The sequence below is a fragment of the Pelodiscus sinensis genome, chromosome 29 (genome assembly GCF_049634645.1).
Source record: "Pelodiscus sinensis isolate JC-2024 chromosome 29, ASM4963464v1, whole genome shotgun sequence".
Classification (NCBI taxonomy): domain Eukaryota; kingdom Metazoa; phylum Chordata; order Testudines; family Trionychidae; genus Pelodiscus; species Pelodiscus sinensis.
In genome coordinates, this window is record NC_134739.1 from 9,527,604 (window position 1) to 9,539,775 (window position 12,172).

Genomic DNA, 12,172 nt, shown 5'->3' on the forward strand with positions numbered 1-12,172 from the left:
GGAGAGTAGCTACAAGGCCTGTAGACACCTGTTTTCTGGGATGTGCAAGGGGAAGGCTCAGCAAAGGGGTCTGGTGGGGATCGGGAGCCCAGTTAGGAGGCTGAAAAGGACTGTGGGGCAGGCGGCTGGCCGGGCTGGCTGGCTATAAGCCAGGGAAGCCTTTCTGGGCCTACTGGCAGGGGCTGATGTGGAGGAGGGCTGGGTAATTCTGAGAATGGCAAACCCCACTCACAAGGGGAGCGGTCGGTAAGGAAGAAACACCAGCCGTGGTAGTTTGTCTGAGGCAAAATGGAAGGAAAACAGAGGCAGGGCCTAGAGCCAGGCCAGGCAGGACCTGCTACAAGCACCTCTCCGCAATGGGGTTTTAAAAGCTGACTGGGTAATGCTGTGGTGAAGGGCCTTGTCCGAGGGCCACCGGTTAGATTTGGTGCAGAGCCAGGGACAAGAGCCCTAGGAGGGGAGTGGGATCCAGGGACTTGGGGGGCCAGGACCAAGTGTGTTGGGGTTGTACAATCATGGAGTAATAGCTCTTGTCCAGAGGAGCTTATAGGCTAAACAGACAAGGCAGGGAAAGGGATAGGCCACACAAGGAGAAATACACATTCACGTTCCACCTGAGGTGACCGGCTCCCTGCTGGAATCCTTGGGCTGGGCGGCTCTGTGCCATGCAGGAGGTCAGGTTTGGTGATCAGATTGGGCCCTTCTGGCCGTTCTTTCCATGAATCAGAGAGCCCGGTTCTGTGCTCTAACCACTAGGCCGCCCTTGGCTTAGCAGCTGCTGCTGAGTGAGTGGTTCCCTGATAATACTCCCCTATGTGCTTGTCTAGTAGAATACCAGGGCCTGCCTAGTGCCCTACAGACATTAGCAGAGCCCCACCTTGCCTGACCTCCTGTCCCTGGGCTTCACAATCCAAACACCCGCTCACCAGAGGGATTGTGCTTCCTCCCTTTAGATATGAAGCGACCCCTGAGCCTGTCTCACCCTGCCGAGAACAGGATCCGCCTGGCCGAGACGGCGGGCTGCCCGCCCAGCCCGTCCGAGCAGCGCGCAAAGCGGGAGAAGAAGCAGCCGTCGTTCACGCTGTGCGAGGTCTGTAACATCCAGCTCAACTCGGCCGTCCAGGCGCAGATCCACTACAACGGCAAATCCCACCAGAAACGCCTCAAGCAGCTCCACAAAGGCAAGGTGCCAACGGGCCAAGGTGAGTGCTCTGGCCTTTGGGGATACAGCAGGACGGTGGGGCCGGGAGGCGCTGGGAAGGGCTGGTCTCTGCAGCCTGGCCCATCCTTATGGACGGAAGTGAGGACGAGTCAAAGTTTTGTGGTGTGGCTGGGGTTCTTGCCCCGGATCCCAATTGCTGTTGCATCTCTTTGTCTAAATTCTACTTCTCCTAATTATGCAAATAAAAAGCTACTGTCTCAGCCAACCGCCAGCTCCCAGGCTGGAAGGTAGGGGGCATAGCACGACCCCCCACATCAAGGAATGTCTCCGCTTCCTATTGGACACCCGTCACGGTGACCCCTCCGGCAGGCCACATTCTACTGCGGCCTATTGTGCCGCGGAGGCAGATCCCTTCTGCGCGGCCTGCATTTGCTGCTTTTTGAGCGCGCATTACTCCCGTGCGTACACGAGCTCCGTCTCTAGCACCCTGCGTCTCCTCCAAAGACAGCGAGCATCCACTGAGATGCCTTTTGCACACAGGAATGGCTGGGTTGGACCAGGCTAGCCGTTACCTGGCACAGTGGCTCTTTTCGGAATCTGACAGCCTCCTCCCTTTGCAGTGAGGCTACCTGCTTAGTGGCCTCATTTTATTCCTCGTGGCCTAGTTTCCCGGCACATAGATCTGTTGTCACTATTTCGTGATGGGTTTACCTTTGGATCACGACGGTCATTAGATGTTGGTGCAAAGGATGAAGGAGCAGTTTTCACAAGCACTGACATTCCTGTCACAGGTGGGTTGGTTCTTTAAAGGGAACCCCTCCCACTTCCCCTGACATGACCAATTTTCTATGCCGGGTTGGAGAGAAATGAACTGTCAAGTGATAGCTGCTGGTTCTGCCATTAAACCAGGGGGCTGCATAACCATCTCTGGCCAGGAGGGGACACTGCTTCACTGTCCTGTTTTCAAAAGTGAAAAATCAATGCAAATCATCGGAAATGGATGGGATTTAAGCACTTCTGAAAAGTTTTACCTGCAGTCCTTCTGTCCGTATGAGTTTTCGGAAGTAGTGACCCTAATACAACGCCGGGAGGTATCGTGCCGTATTCTCACAATGTTAAACATAGATCCCTTAAGTCCAACCCCAGCTGTCATCGATATAAAATACTTCGCCGTTTGTACTGACTTCTCTGTGGCTCCATTTGGCTGTGCATTGTCATGGCTCAGCATGGTGTTTGCCCGGATGCGTCAGTGGATTGCTGCCGTGTTAGTGGTGGAGTGCAGGCCTCTGTCTGGTAGCTCATTTGGAGTCCGGCGGTGAGCAAACAGGGATTTGTGACCTGCTGTGACATTGTTACTTGATATGTTGTACCACACACTGCTCAGTTAAAAGCCAAGAGGTAATCTTTCCATTTAATTCAAACAGCTCTGCACCAGTGTTACACCCTGGGAGCTCATGTTTTCCATTTTTGCTTCCTGTGTTTATTGCCGAATTCACAGCTGCATCACTTATCTTAAATGGCAGCTGTCATGCTTGTCCTGATGAGGACGTTTTGGACTCCGCTCTTTCGCTTCTCCCTGTCCAGACGGCCACTGGGTTGTGCTTAATGTGTCCGATGTTGTGTCCCATGGCGTTGTGAGGTAATGTCCTTGGCAGAGATTCCCCATCGTGTGTAGCGTCTACAGTCCCAATCAGTGTCTACAGTCCCAATCGGTGTGCATGGAGGCTCCTGGTTTCCCATCTAGAATTCTTCCATCAAATTAGGTCTTGTTTTTGATTCTCTTTTGGGGAGCCCCTCAGCTCTGTTGTGACTCAGCACCATGGCGCCTCCTGCTGGCCAGTCTGAAAATTAGCTCTTCGTTGGCCTAGGAGCGCCCTCTGCTGGCCTTTTCCTGTCAGTTACTTGCCTCCTGGTTGTGTCTCTACCCACAGTGCCCCTTCCCGCAGGGTACTGCCCTGCGGCTGTGCCCCTGCGCTCTGGGGTCCTCCCCTCCCAGAGAATCCCAACCCCCTATACCTACCTTGCCTCAGTGACCCACTGCCAGTTGTCATCTAGCTCCTGCCTCAGGAGCAAACCAAAGTCTGAAATGGCCATTGGTCATTGGCAACGGGTGTGGACCTGCTGCCTTTTCCTGCCCTGGTTGCCTCACTGCAGACCTAATATCCCTCAGGCCCCTGTATGAGGCCTGCAGCTCTGCCTGCCTTTCCCCAGCATGTCTTTGACTCAAGTACCCTCTGTAGCTTCCCAGGCAGCGGCGGATATAGGGCGGGGCGAGTGGGGCGGCCGCCCCAGGCCCCGCGCTTCAAGAAGCCCCGCGCATGTGCCTTGGCAAAGGGGGGCCCCGCAAAATTGTGCTGCCCTGAGCCCCGCAAAATGGTCATCTGCCCCTGCAGCCAGGTCCTTTCTATTCCATAGCTAGAGCAAGAGTGTTCTCCTCTTTGCCAAGAGCCCTTCTTATAGGGACTAGCTGGGCCCTGATTGTCAGTCTCAAGCCCTCTTCTGATTGGGTCCCAGCACCAGCCTTCACCCCAGGCTGTTTTAACCCCTTGGGGACCGATGTGGGGCAACTGCCTCGTCACAGTGGGTTCCCCATAAAATACACTCGTTTTACAAAGCTCTCCACCAAGGCCCAGGTTTCACATGTAGCCAGTGTGTGGACATCTGACCATTTTCCTGCAGTCTGGGCAGCTCTTGTGCAACGGTTTCTGTGTCATGGCTTCCAGCTGTGTCCGGCTTGTTTCTGCCTCAGCTGATGGCAGGGAAACCGCCTGCTGCCAAAACCAAGTGGTGGCATTTCTTTCTGCTGAGCAAGAAGGGGGATGTGCAGACGGGCTGAAAGTTTTGTGCCTTGTGTTTTATTTGTACCCACCCCCGGTTCGGATCAGGGCCCCGCTGGGCTCAGCGCTATATGAACACACATTCCTGCCTGACCTCTTCGAGCCTTTTGTCTTTACCTCTCAACATGCTTTCCAAAGGAGGCACAGAATCACCATTCTCATTTTACAAGTGGGGAAACGGAGGCACCAGACCCCAGGTTACCGGCCCGGCCAGGAGCAGAGCCAAGAATTGAACCAGGTCTTGAGAGTTCCAGTCCAGTGTGTTATCCATAGGGTCACGCTGCATCTCAGAGAAGCAGTGTTTTCCAGCAGCCTGTTGACATGAAAACTCTTTTAGAACACTTGTTTTTACACAGCTTTCTTGTTGTGCTGGGCCAGGTTCCTGGAATTTTGAGGATGGTCTGATCATTACAAAAGGCCTCGATGGTTGTCTGCTTCACAAGAGGCAGAATCTGAAGAGAATCCGCCCGGCACGGGTCCACTGGATAATTTAGCTACCAGCAGCTCACCGAGGTGCCGAATTGCATATTAACCAGTGGTCAGTTTACAGCATGACTAAGCGAATACATTTCCCTGCAGCTGGACAAAGCCCCTGCTTCATCATTCAGAATCTTCACTTTTGATTTCCTGGCTTGAGGAAGGGACTTGCCCCAGATCAACCTGCGGGTCGTAGAGCTGGGAGCAGGACCTAGTCTGACTCCTAACCACTAGGCAGTGCTGTCTCTCCAGACCAGGGGTGGGCAATAATTTTTTGCCGGGGGCCACTTTGGAATTTTTTGAAGTGGCCCCAGGCTGCACAGGAAGGGGCGGGGCATCAAGCAGAAGGGGCGGGGCATTGAGCAGAAGGGGCGGAGCCAAGATATTTCCAGGTTCCCCACCCCCAGACAATGATTAGTCTGGGGCTGAGGGAGTGCCTTTGCCCGCACCCCACGTTCCCCCTTGATGCCCAGGCCCTTGACATGGGATGAGACTTCCCACACTCCCTGCCCCTATGCCAAGCCTCCTCCGCTCTTCCCCGTTCCCCTGCGAGCAGCGTGTGATGCTTCCTAATTGTCCTGGGGGCGGGGAACAGCAGGGCCTCCGCAGGCCGGATCCACCCACTTGTTGGGCTGGCTGCAGCCCACGGAGGCCCTTTTGCCCACCCCTGCTCCACACCCTATTCCTGTCTCAGCAGCTGTTCTCAGGAGTCCTCATGATTAGCGCCCTGCAAATCCGCAGAGATCTACTTTGTCGGCACATACCCACGGATGTGGATGTGGATGTGGATGTGGATGTCCGTAGCTCATTTTTGCAGGTGTGGACGTGGACACACATTTTGTATCTCGAGCCCTGCACGTTTGTGGCTATCGGCTTTATGTCCGCGGATATCCGCCTCCCCGGATGTCGGGGGAGGGGGGTGTCTGCCGCTCATTTTTGCAGCTACAGATGCGGATACAAATTTTGTACCCGCGCAGGGCTCTGCTCGTGGTAGCTGTGAGACGTTGGCCACGTGGCGGTCCTGACTGGTGATAAATATGGTCTGTGGCTTTTTTGGGGGGGGAGAGGAGCCGGTAGTTCTGCACAAAGCGTCGAGGCTGCTCATCGGGATCCATTGACCTTCCCCCGCAGGTCCCTCTTTCCCCGATGGGTGTATAAAAAAGTCACCGCCAGCCTTCTCGCTGGCAAGCTTTACCAGCCTCCTGCAGTGTGAGCCAGAGAGGGTGGAAATGACAGTGCGGCTGGGAATCAGCAAGCAGGGAGGGCCCAGTTCCCTTCAGCTGGCCGCCCTGGGCCCCGAGGCCGGCACTGGTGGGTTGAACTAAGTACCATACATCCCGTCCCACGCCGGGAGCCCCCAAACGCCTCCCTTCCCCCCAGCCCAAAACCTGCTCGGGCTCAGGCCTGAGGAAGCTTCAGGGCTATTGAGGGGGGTCCTTCCACATCATCACTGAGGCTAGATGGGAGGGGCTGGCCAGAGGGAGATGACCAGGTGGGAACCCCCTGCTCAGTGTATTGATCTACAAAGGCTTGGAACCTGCTGCCAGCTGGTCGTCACCCTAGTCCTGGTTCCCGGTCCTCAGTTCCATCCTGTCCGTCAGCAGAAGCTTAGTCAGTGTGGGCCCCTTTTACCTGGTCTGGGGGTACGTAGACGGGTCAGGGCTGTCAGCTCCGTGCCAGATTCATTGGCTAAGCGTACAGACAGCCACCGTGGGAATGGCAAAGTCCTGCTGGTCTACCAGCCCTCCGTTGCGGCTGCCAGATCTGTCGGGGCTCATGTCCGCTGTGCAGCTTGATACCAAGGTATGGAAGGAAAACCGGTGCAAAATGCTTCTTCTACGCCAGACACTGGGCCAGATCCTCAGGTGATGTAAACCGGAGCGGCACCATTGACTTGGGTGGCGTGACACGGATACACATCCGCGCAGGAGCTGTCCGTCTGCGGGTACCTCCCAGCTGGCTAGCTAGACTCAAGGGGATGCCCGCCAGTTGCAAGGTTAGGCGGGAAGGCGCTAGCCAGCCAGCACCGCTTCCAACGTCACAACTGGGATTGCCCGCGAGGTCAGATCCTTCTAGGTGTAGGGTATAAGACCTGGTTGACAGTGAAAAAGGACTCCTTTTGGAGACGTGACATCAGGCTGAGGGAGAGCTGAGACGGTAGCGAGACAAGACGATGTCTGCTTGTTGTCACTGCGTGAAATCAGCCCTTTGGGAGAGGGCCCAGCACAGGACATGTGAACCATTGAAATCTTCAGATGTAGGCTAAAGAGGGATTTGAATGATTCTTACACCTGGTGGATTTCACCCAGTGTGATTCAACATAGGTGCTGACTTCCCTTCCAGGTAGGGGGGGGGTGTGTGTGTGTGTGTGTGTGTGTGTGTGTGTGTGTGTGTGTGTGTGTGTGTGTGTACGTGTGCACATGCACTCAACCCTCTGCTTCGCCCCCAACCTCCCGCCCCATTTTTCTTCTCCCCCCCAAGCTCCTACCCCACCTCTTCTTGGCCTTCTCCCCCAAGTGTGTTGAGTCCCCGCTACTCACCTCTCCCTCTGGAGCCTCCTGAATGCCGCAAAACAGCTGTGTCATGGCGGGCGGAGGGCACTGCGGGGGTAGTTTGTCAGTGGGGTGACAAGCAGGCAAGAGGTACTCCGAGAAGCGAGCAGATGGGGTAGTTTAGCTGCCAGTGGGTGTAGATACCGGCATCGGCACCCATGCGATTTAATATGAAATGAGCAGACTCGAATGCAGCTTGCCTGTTAAAGTATCAAGACTAAAGGGTTTTTAAACAAGAGTGAATAAATCACATACGGTGCTAGGAGATCGTATCCTAGCATTCAGCTAATCTGCAGCTAAATCAAAGGTCGCTTTTATGGTTTCTGAGAGAGTTTTCTCATGATCTCCCTCTGGCTTCTGGGATTGATTAATTCCACACACTATAATCACTTATGTGGTGCAGCAGAGAGTCGTGGAAAGAATATCTTGGCAAATAGAGACAATAATCAGTCCGGTTGCTATTTATTAAAGGCACCCAAAAGTGTCCCAGCGAAACCAAACAATCTGTCACTGGGGATTTCCTTGTCAGGTAAACCATGGGTTTTTTGCTGTCTGATGCTGGGTTTCAATGCAGGAAGAAGCTAGGACAGTAGATGCCACAGGGATGAGAGATAAGTTGCTAGTTCAAATCCAGCATTGGTTAGTAGCATTGTTCCATCCATGTGCAGAATAAATTTTGTATGTGCCCTAAGGCATATGCCTGTGCACCACCAGCAGAAACAAAAACCTGTCTGTGAGTGCTCTGCTAATCAGCGGGGCAGCATTTGAGTCTCTCCTGAGCATCCACACGAGCGCACAGCTTACTGGGTACACAGGTTAGTAGCAGAGATGGGCTTATCGATTATTGTAATGGTTACACATGGTTGCACACAGGCCTATAGCACAGGGCGGCAGCTGGCTCCCTGGGAGCAGAGTCAAGAGTGGGGCTGGGAAGGGGGCCAGGAGCCGGGGCTGCAGGCGGGAGCCGGTGTGCACTGGGAACCAGCTTAAAAGCTGGCTTCTGGCGCACACCAACTCCTGGGGAGCTGGCTGCTACCCCATGCTGCAGGCTCTGTAGTATAACGCCCACAGCAAACCTGGCTCCCCAGGAGCAGTCCTGGCAGCTGGGAGCCGGCTCCTGGTGTGCACTGGTTGCCAGCTCTGCTCTCAGAGATCCGGCTGTGCTGCGGGTTCTGCAGTACAAGCTTTATACTGCAGAGATTTTCAGTGGTGACACAGCTACCTAATTAACCACTTTTTAACATCCCTCGTTAGTAGGGTTGCCAGATACTTGACAAAAAATCCTGAACATGGAGGGGACAAAATTGGTTGAGCAAAACAAAAAAACAGGGGAACAAACTTGTTGAGCAGAGAAGAAAAAAGGTCACTGCGCCTTTAAATCCCCCCCAGACACCAGGGGACGAATGTCCCCGCCGGCCGACCGTCCGAGAAAAACAGAAAATACCCGCAGGGGCCAGAAATAGCAGATGGTCTGGGGAAAACCGGACACCTAGTTAGTGGTGACTTTGTGACTTGTGCTTTGTGCAAATCCCATCTATTTGTATTTGGGTGGCTAGAGGCTCCAGCCAAGATCAGGATCCTTTGTGGTGGGCGTCACTGTACAGACACAGAGCAAGACACAGGCCCGCCCCCAACAAAGTTCCAGTCTAACCTGGGAAGACAGACAAAGGGCAGAAGGGGAAACTGAGGTGGGGAAATGACTCATCCAAAGTCACCCAGCTGGGTGTCTGGCAGAGCTGGGAATAGAACCCAGCTCTCTCGTTGCTCTCGCTGCTAGACCACACTGTGCTGTGGAATGATGTTCTTGTGTGATGGACAAGAACAAACTTGGGTGTCAGAGCAATTCCCAGAGGACAGGGGTCTCCGTTGCCCCAGGGGCTACATGCAGAGGGAGCTTCTTGGGTCAGACTAGGTAACCCCAACCTCTGGCCTTAGGATACGTCTATGCTGCACGCTTAGTTCGAAATAAGCTATTCCGGAATAGTTATCCCAAAATAGCTTATTTTGAAATAGCACGTCTACCCTGCAGGGAAGCCTCAAAATCAGTCCGAGGCAGGCTAATGAAGACCTGCTATCTCAATTTAGAGCCACAGGAGGAGTAACGTAGAATGGTCCTGGTGAGGGGCTATTTCGAAATAGAAGCAGTGGAGCATCTACACATGCCTGATTTCAAAATAGCTGTTTCAGAAGAGGCGTTATTCCTCATAGAATGGGGTTTACAGATTTCGGAATAAGCCGTCCGTTATTTCGAACTGATTTTGAAATCACGAAATGGCCCCATGTAGATGCTCGCATTGTTATTTCGAAATAACGCTAGTTCTCTCCAACTAGTGGTGCAGTGTAGACTCTTACCTTAGACTAGGAATAACTGGCAGTTTGTCAGGAGGATTAGCAGAGAGGCTGAGGGACTGAATGGGCTGCAGAAATGTGGGTCCTTCTTATGCCTAGATGTGCTCCACTTGGCTCGACGCTGGGGGGCTGTGGGTGGAGAGACCTCCAGTCTCCAGAGCAGCCAATCTGAGCCCTATTAGGGGGAGAAGATCTGTGAAGAAGCAATTGAATTCGAGTGGCATCTAATCGCTGCTGTAAGTAATTGTCCTGTACCCACGGGGAGGATTGATTCCCAAGGAGCTGTAACGTTCTCGGACCCCTGGAACTTGGCGGACTGTAGAAGAGCAAGGCACGTTTTCCATCTCACTTGAGCAGGCTTTGGGAAGCTGATGCTATAAGAGGGGGAAGTATTAGGGAAACCCTTTGTGCATTTCGGGTGCGTCTCCACGGCACCCGGAGCTTGAAATAAGCTGTGCAATTTGAACTACGCGCATTGCGTAGCTTATTTCAAGTTAATTTCAAAATAGCTTATTTCGAAATTTGGTGCTGTCTACACAGCACTTATTTCAAAATAAATCGCTATTCCGAAACTCCTTGTGGAATGAGGTTTACAGGGACGTTGGAATAGCAGGCCCATTATATTTAGAAATAACGGGCATGCTCAAAAGACGCAGAATAGCTATTTTGGGATACCACTGGTACCACTGGTATCCCGAAATAGCACTGCAGTGCACATGTAGCCGTAAATTCATAATTTCTGTTTCTCTCCAAGGTAAATGTGGTAGCATTTATTTGAGTGGCACCTTGGCTTGGGTCTCTTCTCAGGTGTTTGGGACTCCAGGACTTGCCCCGCTAACTATCAAAGGAAGTTTTATAGCCCCCTTCACTGTAGCACAACCGTCCACCCTCCCTAGGTCAGGGCAGGCGATTGCTCCCATTTCACAGATGGAGAACTGAGGCACAGACTGTCCCAGGGTCGCACGGGGGAGTCGGTGGCAGAGCAGGGGATGGAACCATCATCCTCTCTTGGGTTCGGGCATGTCCGGGGTAGCAAGCCAGGCACAAACCATGGGCTTGGATGTTCTAACATGGATCGAACTGTCGTCCTCGCCTGCTCACCGCGATCTGGGCTTTTCCAGCATCGGGCTCCCCGTTACAGAGCATGCTCTGTCTGCCCAGCCAGTGTAGCCCACGTCCCTTGCAGGGCGCTGACTCAGTCCAGCTCCAGCATCTTCGGACCCTCGTGAGCGGCCGTTCAGTGAGCCGGCCTGGGGGTGGCAGCAGCGCTCCGCACACCGTGCCCCGAACACGCTCTCCGAGCCCCCAGCCTGGATGCAATCGCACGATTTGTGCAAAGGATGCCGGCGCCCATGGGGTTTGCTGTGACCCGCTCCCCGCGTGACACTGGCCGGCTCCAGGGGGAGTCTGCAGCCAGGATTCTTCCCCGGCATCCGAACGGCGAGCTCGCCGGAGCGAGGCGATCCCAGCAAAGCAGAGCGCACCGAAAACAAGCGACTGGGGGGAGGGGGCTGATCCCCCCCCCATTGTTTTCCGCTTTGGGCCATTGTTGGCAGCGCTGCACGGCGGGTGCATGGAAACCATCGCTGTGGCGCCCACGGTGCGGGGGATTGGGGGCTGGCTGTACAAGGGGCAGGGGATGGAGAATCAGGCCCACCCCGGGTTTCCTTGTTCTCTGCGCGATGGGTCGCAGGTGGCCGCATAAGCGCGCGCGCGCACACACATACACACACACACACACACACACACACAACCCAGACGTTTCTCTCTCACACACACACACTACACCTCTCTCTCTCTCTCTCTCACACACACACACACGTGTTTCTCTCTCACACACACACACACACAGACCCAGACGTTTCTCTCTCTCTCTCTCTCTCACACACACACACACACACACACACACACACACACACACACACACACACACACACCCGACCCAGGCGTTTCTCTTTTGCTGGTTTTGGCTCCCAACATTTAGTCCCTTTTGCCCATGTCCCAAAAAAGTCCCAGGGTCTGAGCAGCTGGCGCGGCCAAGCTCCCAAAGCAGCTGGCCCGGGGGCCCTGTCGCCTCCGATCTTGCTGGAATGCAGTGAGACGCAGCATTCTTGTGGCTTGGCTCTTCCACTCATATGCAAGATGACGGGGACACTGTCCTGTCTCCCTCAGCTTTGGCTGTTGGAGGGAACAAGTAACGACCCTTACTCTGAGCTGTTGTAATAAGGCCCTGTCCGGTCTCTCCTCCTATTCCAGGAGTGTCCTCTCTCTGCCACAGACATCCTCCTAGGACGCCGTGGTGGCTTTGCCACCTCCAGCCCCCCAAGAATCCTTGCTCTTCTCAAAGCTGGCGCTAGCTTGGGACAGGCAGGTACAGGCACCAGGGGGCCACATCTGATGTTCCCGCTAATTTTTTCCCATTCATGTGCAGAATAAATTTTATGTGCACTGCAGCATGTGCAGATGGCCACATCCCCAGTCGGTGTAAATCAGTGGGGCAGCTTGCCAACCTTGCTTGATACAGCTGTTTCCTCTGGCCCCAGACTGGGTCTCGCAAAGCCCCCCAGTGCTTTGCAATCAGACTCTCCCCTGACCAACTCAGCCCAGGTCTGCCCCTGGATATGTCTGTGCTTTGAGACAGCCCCTGCCGCGCTAGCTCGAATCCAACTGGTTCAGCAAAAATCGAAGCATAGGCCCAGCAGCATGAGCTGCCTGGAGACCCATGACAGGATCACGTTTGGAGTGACTCCTGCTGGCTCCAGCTGTGCTTCCGGTTCTAGCGCTCCAGCTTGACG

General features: G+C 54.3%; 1 protein-coding gene across 7 annotated transcripts in view; it reads left to right on the forward strand.

Moving 5' to 3' along the window:
• LOC102463920 (zinc finger protein 385C) overlaps positions 1-12,172 on the forward strand; it is a 222,628-nt gene that overhangs the window by 76,665 nt on the left and 133,791 nt on the right. For all 7 annotated transcript variants that reach the window (XM_075911606.1, XM_006130935.4, XM_025188595.2 and 4 more), the window contains exon 2: positions 954-1,202. In XM_075911606.1, coding sequence (XP_075767721.1) covers positions 954-1,202 — 249 coding nt within the window. The remainder of the gene's footprint in view (positions 1-953; positions 1,203-12,172) is intronic.